General features: G+C 40.9%; 1 protein-coding gene across 1 annotated transcript in view; it reads right to left on the bottom strand.

Annotated features, from left to right (window-relative positions):
* PTPRM (protein tyrosine phosphatase receptor type M) overlaps positions 1–13,126 on the bottom strand; it is a 756,425-nt gene that overhangs the window by 474,231 nt on the left and 269,068 nt on the right. The window contains exon 3 of the mRNA XM_068563694.1: positions 7,789–8,060. Coding sequence (XP_068419795.1) covers positions 7,789–8,060 — 272 coding nt within the window. The remainder of the gene's footprint in view (positions 1–7,788; positions 8,061–13,126) is intronic.

Raw genomic sequence — 13,126 nt, forward strand, 5'->3', positions numbered from 1 at the left:
CCCAGAGACATGGTAAGCTTTTCAAAATAAATATATAAAATATTATCTTTGAAGATACGAAACTGTCACGTGACTCCCTCTGCTTCTTCCTAAATGCAGCTCTGAGTCTGTAGTAAAGTGACAGCCTCATACGTCCTCACTGATTTCTTAAAACTCATCTTTTTTAAGCACAAAATGCAGAGGACAGGAGTACCTGCTTAGAATAGCTTTCCTGCTTGAGACAGGGTTCTATTTCACTGTCACATCTAATTCCCGCATCCTCCTAGAGGGACGAAGCAATTCGATTGTCTTGCACTTGGTACAAAGCAATTCAATGGTCACACACTTGGAATAACGGCCATACGCTAAGGAATTTATAGAGTCAGGGAATGTTCTCTTTTTCCATCAGTACATATCAGGATTTCCCAAGGTGCTCCAGGGAATACTGGACTCGAGATGCTCTGCTAAAACCAAACGGATGTGCACGCTCCAGCCAGGCACCTGCACCTGCCATGTGTCACCCGGGGAGATGCAGAAACACTCCTGGGCTCTGAAAGGCCTGGCAGTACAGAATGTGTTCTACTTCGCTTAAATCAGTGCTCCTTCCCATTTGGTTGACCGGTGCCTTTTAACCTTCCTTGGAACACAGTTTGGAAAACACTCACCCATGCAGATCTTCAACACTGTCTCTGGGCAGCAAATGCCTGCCGAGTTGCTGCCACTCAGCGTGGCTTACGTGACCTTCTAATAAATAAGTGGGCTGAAGGCCGGTCCAGTGAAGAAAGAGAGGCTGCCGTGCAGGAGTCCAGGTGGGAGTGTGATGGGAAGGGGTGGGAAAGATCAAGTATCTCCGATTCCCTCACCCCTCATCCACCAGGAAAGATGGCAGACGGGGAAAGGGTAAATCTTGGCTTAGCCTCCCCGAAGTGCTGGCCCCTTGATAAGCTCAGTGCACAGAGAATTGAGAGCACAGATCCACGCCTCCTCTCCTGCCAGGCCCTTCAGTGCAACCAGAAGGCCAGTATCTTCCCTGACTTTACCTTCCCATCCCTCTTGTCACTGCCCACAGCCTGGCATAACACCTTTACTGAGGGGCCAGGGGGAGGGATTTCAAGGCCACCTGTGCATTTTTTCCTTTTCAAAGCAACCATCTGTATGAAAGATCACTGCCCTCCTGGCCTCCGACAGGACTCAGAATCACTATCTCCAAAAGCAGGGAGAAAGGCAGTGAGTGTGGGGTTCCAGGGGCGTCTCTGGGTGCAGGTGGGGTTAAGAACCCAGAAGAATCCATCAGAGGCCTCGGAAACTTGCAGGTGGATAAGAGGAGAGAGGAGGGGAGAAGAAACAGAATCAAAGTGAAATATTTTTTTAATCAGCACAGTAAAGTAAAAGGGTGCTTGTGAGAGGAAAGTGCTGTTCTTAAAAGGGCAAAAGGCAGTGTCTAAATCAAAGGAAGCAGGTGTTACAGCCCAGGTGCCCTGGTGAAAGCAGGTAGCCCGCACTTATGCTGCCACCCAGAAGAGGGGCAGGTTCTACGTCACAGCAGTTAGAACAAACACTAATTAAGTAATTAAATACATGTTAATCACCAGATACTTGACAATTTATGTGTTAATGAACAGTAATTGACCTGCAATTAGCTGTATTCCATGCAGATTACCGTTGTGATGTGTACTGGTAGAATATTATTTTCCCATAAATAGGGAAAGCTCCATAAAGTGGCAAGAACACTTTACTCTGCTAAGAACCATTTTGAAACTCTGCACATGCTAATCTAGGTCATGTTAGCAGAAAGGTTATAAAAACAAAGAGATGCCCAAGAGAACCCACTATGTTTATCCAAAGTACACAGTGCAGTGGTGTTTGGTTGCACCGAAAACCTCCCCAAATCCAACAACTTACAAGACTCAGACTCTGACCAAGATGAGAATCAACTCAGTATCCTGCAGCCAAAGATGAGGGAGAAATGGACATTCTTGACAAAAGCATGGGAGGATCAGGAACAGGACAGACAGAAGGAACCCAGCCCAGCACCCCCGTTCCCGGTCCCCCCCCCAGAGCACCTGCTCCCCAAGTGTAGGCAGAGTGCCCAGAGCACCACGATAGCAGTTCCAGGGCTAACATGCTAGAATGTTCTGGCGGGAAAGCCCTTGGTTCATCCCGTTTCATCCACTGTTTCACTGAAGGATTTGTTCCCAGAACCCTTTTTCATTGCATACCTTCTGCCATCGCACCAAACACACTGAAGGAGTGACTTAGCAGGAGAAATCACTCAACTGTTACCTGCTTCCCTTTTTTCTGTTTTCCACAAATCTGAATCTCCATAAACTACCACCATTCATTGAGAGGCCAGCACATCCAAAATGTGTTCTTCCATTCATCTTCACACCCTGCCCTGTCTTTATATTTAGTCCCATAATTAGGAAGGCTCAGTAAATTTAAGCTGCCCAAGCTTATAAGTAAACAGGGCTCATATTCAAATCCAGTTCTGTCTGATGCAAAGCATATGTTCTTTTACTACAGTATGATGCCGCTCATTTACAAGCAATATTGTAATATGAAATCTTTTAAGACTTAATTCATCAATCTTAATTCATTAGATCAAAACTACTTTACAAAGTGTGAAAAGCATCTTATAAAGTACTATATGAATATAAAATATTTTAATATACTAGTATTTCAAGCATGTGTTCACTTTACATTAATTTTTTAGATCTCTGTCATGTATCTTGCAGCCTAAATACTAATGGGACATCTGGGGGAAGCAGAGTCCCTGTGTTATCACCTCCTTTAAATGTCCATGTCCTATTATCTTGTCCTCAGCTTTTGGTCCCAGAAACAGCCTATCTGTATACTAAGAATGCATCATTTGGATACTGACTTTTATGAACTATGTCCATAAAAGAAAATGTCACAGGCATGCACGTACACGTGATACCAGAAAAATAATTTTGTGTATTTTGCAATTAGAAATATAATAGTCACCTAAAGCAGAAGCACATCCTCAGGCTAGTACAAAACTCCTGATGGAGAAATCTGTCTGGGAAATTGATTTAAAAGCAGATGGCTCCTGCATAAGTCAGGTTTTTACGAACATCAGGATATGACAGCCGTTTCCTTAGTAAGGGTGTGCTCGCCCCACGGCTGCAGCGGCGAAGCCCCCATCCAGGGCAGTGCTGCCTGAACACGGACAACTGATTTTTCCAGCTTTTTTTCTGATCACCTCCAGTTCAGCTGACATCTTGCGCCAAGGGTGGAAATAGGATTGGTAGGTATTTTCCTTCCTCTCCACCTGTTGATACAATGTATTTTTCTCATGCCAACTGGGAACATCATTCAAGTTTTACATGGTGATTTTAAGGTCTATCTCAGCATTTGGGAAATTTCCTGCTGACATCTCTCTTGTATCATCTACTGTGTGCCATTTATCTAATAGTTTATGTTACTTTTAGGGTAGTGACTTCACTATGTTTACTGCCCAGCAGATAAAGGGGAGAAAAGAGGGAAGTACAACCTTAACTATGCCTTTAAAACGTGAAAGGCTGAGGCTTGGTTAGACTCCTTGGGAATTAAATGAACAAATGCATTTGCAGTGGATCCAGATGCTTAACAAACTTTGATCACCAGGTTCTTAAACATTTAGCAACACTGGTTTAAAGAATCTCTGCAAATCCACCTTTAAACCCAGAGTATGAAACTATGAATCACCCAGTGAACCAAAAAGCTATAATGAGAACTACATTCCAGTTGAATATGGTAAAGCAGGTACTGCTCAGCAATGTGAGAGGTCACAGTGAGGAGCAGGAGAGTTTGGGGGTGAGGGTCAGAGGCTCACAATTGGGAAGGCAAAATATTTTATTCAAAAGAGCCCAAGAAAGGAAGAATTCACTGACAATGACAATGGTCTGATATACAGGATCACCTTATTTTCAATATACAGTTGACCCTTGAACAATATGGGCTTGAACTCTGTGGGTCTACTTATATGTGGATTTTTCAATAAATACATTGGAAAATTTTTGGAGATTTGCAACAATTTGAAAAAACTCGCCAACTGCATGGCCCAGATACATCGAAAAAATTAAGAAAAAGGTATGTCATGAATGCATGAAATACATGTCGATACTAGTCTCATCTTACATAGGCATAAGGTGGGTGATATTTAGTATAAAATTAATAACATTTTATAGGTTTATAGGTTTATAGGTTATAACAGTTTGTTTTCTCATTGTTTTATAACTTTGCTTTCAAAGAATTTCATTACCTTACACCTCTCTCTCTAGTAATTGAAGAAACTATCAGCCTACCATCAACAGGTAGGTGTTTTTATTAATGTAACAATGTTTCCAATACTGTATTATGAATATGACATAATACTGTGTGCCATAAAAATCTGATAACAATTCATTCATTGGTATATAGGCTAGGCTACGAAGAAGCAACTGTATGGATTGTGTGAGGTGACCGTAAATCAATCGCATTGCTGCTTCTTCGTTATCGATGCATGAATTGTTACAACTGTAAATAAATATGAGTTTACTTTTCACGTTATCTTTTCATTATTGTTATCTCGTGTTAGTAATACGTATACCATCTATGGTGTTTGTTTCATATAAGACACTGTTGATGTAGGTACTGACAGGTGATTCATCTTATAAACAGATGATGTAAACTTAATGTATCAATAAATACAGTACCATAAATGTATTTTCTCTTCCTTATGATTTTCTTAATAACATTTTCTCTTCTTTAGCTTATTTTACTGTAAGAATATAGTATATAATACACATAACACACAGAATATATGCTAATTGACTTTTCATGTTATCGGTGAGGCTTCTGGTCAACAGTGGGCTATCAGTGGTTAAGTCTGGGCGGAGTCAAAAGTTACACATGGATTTTCAACTGTGTGTGTGTTGGGGGTCAGCACCCTTAAGCGCCACACTATTCAAGGGCCAACTGTAGTTTGATAATTCCTTTTAAAGGCCGATCTCCTGAGACTGTTGATAAATTAAATCATTCCTTTAGTTCTGACTGTCTGAGCCAGGTGTGTTCAAGGCTATTATGGGCTGAGTGCTGTCTCCCCTTCAAATTCATATGTTGAAGCCCCAACCCCCACGGTGATGGAATTGGGAGATGGAGCATCAGAGAGGTGATTATGCTTAGCTGAGGCAATGAGGGTGGAGCCCCCGTAATGGGATTAGTGCCCTTATAAGAAGAGGAAGAGAGACCAGGGCTCTCTCTGCTGCACACATGGGGAGGTCATCTGAGCACACAACAAGAAGACCAGAAGGGGCCTCCATAAGCCAGAAGGGGGCCCTTAACAAGAACGGAATCTGAGGGCCCCTTATTTTGGACTTCTCAGCCTCCAGAGCTAAGAAATAAAGGTTTGTTGTTTAAGCCACCCAGGCTGTGGGCTTTTGTTTTTCTTTTTGTCACAGCAGCTCAAGCTGACTAAGACAAAGGCAAAACAAAAATTTAAGATCTGGATTGTAGCCAGTGTCAAAACTAAATGAATGCACCAGGCTCTGGCAGCTGTGGAGCCCCACAAGGGCTCACTCCTACAGGTTTTGGGTGGGCATTGCTAAGGGGAAAGAGAAGAAGATCAGGGCAAAGTTGAGCAGGACAGAACTTCTGATCTTGTCTAGATGCCTGGAGACCAAGGAAGAGTCCAGTGCAGGTTCCAGAGGGGAACTAGCTAGGCCTTCTCTACTGTGGGAAGGTCCCCTCCAAAAGAAGTTTCTAAAAACACTCAGCCCCTTAGTCTAGTCCATCATACACAGCCTTATGAAGCCTGCCTTAGCCAAACCCACTTCCCTTGCTTCCATCTTAATCCTACAAAAGAAGAAACTTTGCCCCAAAGGCCATATTTTTGAATTATACCCTGATTGGTTATCAATATATTTATAAAAAAGAAAGATATTCAGTAAGTAGGGCATTTTCCCTCTGCAAGAAAAACTACTTTTTAACTCTTTTTTTTGTTTTATACATAAAAACAGCACATGTACATTGGGGAAAATTTAGAATATGACAGATGACAGAAAGAAAAAATTCAAGTCACTAGCTGGAGAGATACTACTTCTTAATATATTTATTTCACCAAATAGTTTAATTATATGTATAATGTATATAATTAATACATATTAATATTATATGTATTTATATACAATTAATTCATATTAATATTATTAATATATTAATACATATTAATATTATTAATGCATATTAATGTATAATTAATACATATTAGTACATATATTTAATTTAAAGTTGAATTTAACATACTGCTTTATGATTTTATACAGTTTTATCCACTTAAGAAAATAAGCTGAGATACATCATGAAATGATCTTTCATAACATCATTATTCTTAACGGTTGCAAAATGAATTTTTGTATTGAGGTAGCATAGATGAACTCATCCTCTATTGTAAGAAATGTAATACTGCTCCTGGTGTTTCATTATTATAAATACACTGCCGTGAATATCCTTGTAGCTAACTGTTTGCTACCACTTTTCATTATTTCCTTAGGATGAACTCCTAACAGTAGATTGCTAAAATTAGACTTATTTAAATATTTAACACTTTTAAAATGTATTGCCCAAGTGCACTCTAAAAGGATTTTAACAATTTACATGTGTGCTAACAGAGCTTTTACTACCCCTTCATGTCCATTTAAGAGACGTTTAAATACCAGAAATTGTTGCAGGTACGAGGGCACAAAGATAAAACAAGCACAGAATTTACAGCCCATTTATTCCCATGATCAAATCCAGGGATAGAGGAACTGGGATTGATAAATCTTCCCTAATAAACACCAAGCCTGCAGAGTGGGTTCCCGGGCGCCGATCATGCCGCTCAGATGACAAGCAGCCCTTGAGAAGACTCAGTCTTTCCTCCCTGGGTCTAGCCAAGCACCTCAATTAACCATGAGAGATGATCTTGGATACATGTTCCCGTTGGCTTCCGAGTGAGCCAAAGGAATTAAGAAAGAGAAAAGCAAAATACTGCAATTCTCTTAATGCATCCTCTTAGCTTGAAATTAACTGAGTTCTTAATGTGAAGTTATTTTCAGAGGCTGTGGACAAAAGGAGAAAGCACACAGAACACCACCGTCACTAATTTCCCACCTTTGACGCCAAGTCGGGATGCTCTTGGGGCACAGGCCCTCTCCGAGAGGACGGACAGACCAGCGGGACCTCCTTGGTACCACTTTCTAACCGCTTCTGGCCTGCACCCTTCATTTCCTTTCAGTGCCCACTCCAGGTGGGCAATGTGGTCCCAACAGAACATCCCACAGAGCAGCTCCTCCATGACAAGGACTCGGTCTACATGCCATTTTCTTCCCACTGCTGATGGGGTAGGAGCAGGGCCCTGCATCTCACCAGCTGACCTCCACTCGGGCTCACTTCCTAATGACCCATGACTCCTGAGATCCATTCATGGAAGAAGAGGCTTTTTCTTCTACCATCAAGTGCTCTGTCTCCCTGGGTCAGATGTGGCTACTTAACATAGAAAGTAAAACATCCTTGCAGACAGCATTTCCTGCCCTGCTGCAGGTGGCTGCTTTTTTCTTAGATAGATACATACGTAAACAAGTTTGAATGGTGCATTTTACTCATTTCTCAAGGTAATGTACAAACAAAGCCTCAATACACTCCCTATCCACGAGCATAAGCTTTCCTCACCTTGGTCTAAAAATACCAACACTTCTAATACATTCTCTGATTAGACTAATATAAAACTGATTTATAGTTTCAGAAGTTAGAGGATGGATCAAAACAGGAAATGAAAAATAAAGGGCATACCTGATAAAAGTTAGGCCAGAAAGTACTGATGGCCAGCTCTGCCCTGTTCCATGTACGGTTTGGGTCTCCAGATATATTCCAAATAGGGTTCCCCAAAGGCCCGTTATTGACCTTCACGTAGACATTGAGTAACCCGGGAGCAGAATTACTCTTGCTGGATACAAAGTAGTGAAAATCAATGCAGTGGGTGTCATTTTCTTTGAGCTGAGGTAAGAGGAGGTGGGCTCTCTGTCCCTCAGATCTCCCAGACGTGTTCACCAACATGAAGGAGCCTGCAAAAAGAAAATCAAAGGACGGTCACAACCAGAAACACTACTTCCTGCTCATATCTGAAAAGTCACCGTCATTTCCATGGGTCGACACTGCAGTTCCACACATCTGACCTTGGCTTTGAAAGTCCCACCTCTTTCACACCTTTTCATCCCCAAAGTGCTCTCAAGGTCAGTGGGGATGGCAAATTCTCTTGATGTCACTGCAATTAGTTTCCTAAATAATAGGTATATGCATGGTTTGCAGATCTGCACTGGTCGATCTGGTGGTCACTAGCCACATGGAATTTTTTTTTTAAATTAATTAAAATTCTATAATATTGAGTCATATTTTAGATTCCACATATAAGTGATATCACATGGTATTTGTCTTTGTCTTTCTGACTTACTTCACTTAGTATGATAATCTCTAGGTCCATCCATGTAGCTTCAAATGCCATTATTTTGTTCTTTTTTATGGCTGAGTAATATTCCATTGTGTGTGTGTGTGTTGTGTGTCTGTGTATATATATAAAATATATTATTATATATACATTACATCTTCTTTATTCATCTGTCAACGGACATTTAGGTTGTTTCCATGTCTTGGCTATTGTGAATAGTGCTACTATGAACATAGGGGTGCATGTAGTTTTTGAATTATAGTTTTGTCCAGATATATGCCCAGGAGTGGAATTGCTGGAGCATATGGAGGAAGGAGGGACTGGGAACTTGGGGTTGGTAGATGAAAATTATTACATATGGAATGGATAACAACAAGGTCCTACTATATAGCACAGGGAACTATATTCAAAATCCTGGGATAAACCATCATGGAAAAGAATATGAAAAAGAATATACATATGGATAACTGAGCCGCTTTGCTGTATAGCAGAAATTAACACAACACTGTAAATCAACTAGACTTCAATAAAAAAAAAAAAGATGAATTAAAAAAAATTCAGCACCTGGATAAAAAAAAAAAGTTCTGTAATATTGAAAGTGTAGGTCCTCAGCCCCAGGAACCGCATTTCAAGCGCTCAATAGCCACATGGGGCCAGTTGCTACCATACTGGGCTGCACAGATATTGAACTTTTCCATCATCTCTAAACAACACTATTCTACAATGGTACCACCACTGAGTAATCACAGACACTCTGAGATTCTCATATAATCTAGAGAAAGGGAACAGATTGTTCTGGTTGGTGGAATCTTAGAAAATTGGCCCGATGATTCTCCTTGTCATCAATATAACATGATTTTCTTGCAGCTCAGCACCCATCCCCCCACGACTGTCACAACTGGCTTCTCCTTGACTAGGGGTGTTCTCATAATGGGGGGATGGCGGAGTTTACCCATCAATGGTTGTGCCCATGGGGGACAGTCGTTCAAGTCTCTTGTGAGCTCCTTGTTTTCAACTGTTCATCCAGGGCACTAACCCACCCATGAGTGCTGAAGAGTTTCCAGATGGATTCAAGCTTCCCAGATACCCTGACCTTGAGAAAGGTCACTTGGACCTTCCCCATGCCTAAGATCACCAGAAATAGCAACTAAAATAAATACATGAATTTTATATATCACATAAAGAAAGGTAAATCAAAATGTTCTAAGATGAACGGGAAAACAGGTCATTACAAGCCTTCTTTAGCAGAGAGGAAAAAATGTATGGAAATTCTGAGGGGGAAGTACAACTAAATTTGGAAAATAAAGATTAAAAAAAAATACTACTCAGGGTGGTTGGACTCATGGTTTCTACGGCACGAAGAGACTATTACCCTCAGTTGAGTATTCCTTTAAAAACGTCCCTCATTGTGAACCATAATTTTCAAGGAGGTGTGTGTATGCACGTTTGTAGGTATATATATTTTAGTAAACACCCACACATATCTATAAGGATACATACACAATCTTAGAAAAAGTGTGGAAATTTTCTCTCATCTACAAGCTGTGATTTCCTAAACAGAAAAATGAGAAGACTACTTTTCCCAGGGAATTATTAGGAGGACTAAATAAAAACCAGGAATGTAGATATATCCTTTATAAATTAATAGACTATTGTTAAGGGATCAATATTACAAAATGTTTGCTTCTGGCTATTACCTCTCAGGGCCCCTTCATGAGATCAGCTAGTGTTAATGCCATGTAAGAAAAATAGGAACAGAGAGATGAGGTCGCATCTTATCCAGGCTTTAAGATGAGTCAGTGGTGAAATCAGAACTTGGAGCCTCTGGGTTTCCAGCCCATTACTCATCCTGCTACACTCCAATAACTCCACATTTCTTCATGCGCCATTTGAGCACATATGGAGAAAACAAACCCTTTCATGACAGTGAAGGAAAATTATGGGAGCTATCTGAAAATACAGCAATTTTTCAAGAGACGAATGTTACGCACCTGGAAATATGAAAGTCAAGCCACAAGGGAAGGGTTATTGTGGAACATGTATTTCAGTAATAAGGAAGAACTGCAAATGTGATTTAAGAAAGAGTTGGGGACAGAGAGAGGGATTATGTGACAAGAGAATATCACTGCAGTGATTTGGGTTAGCTATGCTCTACAAAATGTGAAAAAAAAAGCTCTTCAAAATACACAGGGTCGACCAACCCCATCACAAATTGAAAGAGGGTAGTTGGTGTTTATAACATGAGTTAAAAATTGTACTTTGTCGCTCTTAGTAAAATATAAGCGTATTTATTCCACATTCAATCATTTGGGGCTCTGGCATCTGCAACATAGTTGCAATGTAGAATATGCCCTGATGGGGCTAAGGCATGAGTTGGCCTTGAAGCCAACTCTGAATCACCAAAAGCTTTAGTATTGTCACTCTGCCAAGAATATTACTTCTTGGAGTGTTTCCATCACTTAAACTTGGGCGACCAGAGATGGTAAATATGGCAATATGCATAGGAGAGCAAAAGTAGGTTTCCTGCATCCTGGGAAGTCTAGTTTGGATGACTGGATGAAGAGTCTCTTTTCACACGTTGGTATAAACCGGGTAACATCCTACCATAGTTGTTTGGGAAATCACTGGGTTTCCCTAAAATACTATTTTCCCCAACTACACAGCCTATCCTTCAATATTTACTCGTTAAGCTTCATTCTAGGACAAAATACTAATTTTTACCTTGAGGTCAAGGTGCAACTCAGGTATTTTAAGTTGCAAACACTCAAATGATCCTGATTTTTATACTTTCTCCTTTTTTTCCCCCTTTTGAACCAGAATACAGTCTATCCTGTTACAAGGCATGTTGCTGCAATGCAGATTAGCTAACAGGATTAGCAAATAGGGGAGTGACATCCATATAACACTAGAGTCCCTTCGGACCATGTGCAAGTTTTTGCAGGACAATAATGTTGTAGAGCAATCAAGGCAAATTTTCTCTCCAATAAAGGGCTACGTGATGGCCTTTCGACAAAGGTGAAACTCCTACAGAAGGGCCTTCGCTTAGGGTCAGAAGTGGCAAGAAGTTTAGTGGCTCTACAGAGCCATACCTCTTCCCGTTCTGTGAGGCTGTCTGGGAAACTGCAAGACCAGATGAAGAAGCTGTGAAGCTTCTGCTCCCCTCCTGAGTTTAGAGAGGAAAGCACGCTGATTGATGGAGATGATGAACCCGGATCATATATTTCAGCTGGCAGAGAGTGGTCTCTATCAGAAGGGAATGACTGACTCCGAGGGCCCCTCTGGTGAGAAGGAGGATGTGGAAGCCCTCAGGCACAGGGCGAAGGATGGACTCACAGGGATTCTAAGTGCCAGGCGGAAGTTAATGAGGCCAGGGTTTTTATTAGGGCTGTGACTGTTTCGTTGGTTCTCTGGCTACAAAGCTGTGTAGGTTTTGAATAGTCAGCTCCATTCTTCTTACAAGATCTAGCATTTTCGGTGCATGGTTTTGTGCAATAGTCAAAGGGTTTCCAAGGACAGGTGTGTGGCGCTGGTCGAAACACCTGCTCTACCTGAACCGTCTTCCTACCTCACTGGTTCTGCCCTCTGGAAGCAGCTCCATCTAGACTGTCCCCTCGGTCACAGGCAAAGGTCCTGCCTCTAAACAGTCCAGAAAGCAATGAGCAGCTCGTCAACACACAGTATTCTTTTTACTGAGGTACAGCTGCTGTACAATATTATATAAGTTACAGGTGTACAATAGAGTGATTCACAACTTTTAAAGGTTATACTCCATTTATAGTTATTGTAAAATATTAGCTCTATTCCCTGTATTGTACAATATATCCTTGTAGCTTATTTTATACCTTATAGTTCGTATCTCTTAATTCTGTCCCCTCCGTTCACTTCCCCCTTCCCCCTCCCCCCAGTAATCACCAGTTTATTTTCTGTATCTGTGAGTCTGCTTCTTTTTTGTTATATTCACTAGTCTGTTGTATTTTTTAGATTCCACATATAAGTGACATCAACAGTATTTGTCTTTCTCTAATGCACACTATATTTTAGAGAAAAAGTCTCTCTTTACTGAGCACCTGTTCCCTGGGGTATAGTCCCCTGAGAAGTGTCGCTCAGCTGGTATTTCTGTGTAGCTTCACAATGAACGATTAATGCATATACAGGCATTTAGGACAGTGTTCACCATATAGCACAGGTTCAAAAATTATTGGTGATTATCATTACGATTACTATGTTGCTTCATACCTCCTAATGCCTGCTTCTCTAAATTATATGTAATTCTTCAGCATTTAGCTCTATATATTTATTTCTGCCTGCCTGTCCACAACCCTCCTGGGTCCTATCCTTTTTCACCTAAAATGGTAATGTTTAACTTCCCTTTCTTTATGGGAGAGGAACATTAGTACTGAAGCTTTACAAAACCTTCAACTCGATCCATCTTGCCCCTACATTTGAGCTTTGGGAAGGAGATCTTTACTTCTGTGTGTGGTCATGAGGACTTATCACATGGTTTGAAGTACAGAAGATATTTCAGCCGGCACTCGTACTTCCTGGCAGTGCTGCACTATTGTCCTATGCTGAACGTACAGAAGAAAGTGTGAACATTTATGTTTAGCATCGTCTAGCAACTTGGAATCCTGGGGTAAATTCCCAGTTGTGTCTAAAGGGATAGCAGGTGAGATGCCTTTTAATTGT

Source organism: Eschrichtius robustus, chromosome 14 (genome assembly GCF_028021215.1).
Source record: "Eschrichtius robustus isolate mEscRob2 chromosome 14, mEscRob2.pri, whole genome shotgun sequence".
Lineage (NCBI taxonomy): Eukaryota > Metazoa > Chordata > Mammalia > Artiodactyla > Eschrichtiidae > Eschrichtius > Eschrichtius robustus.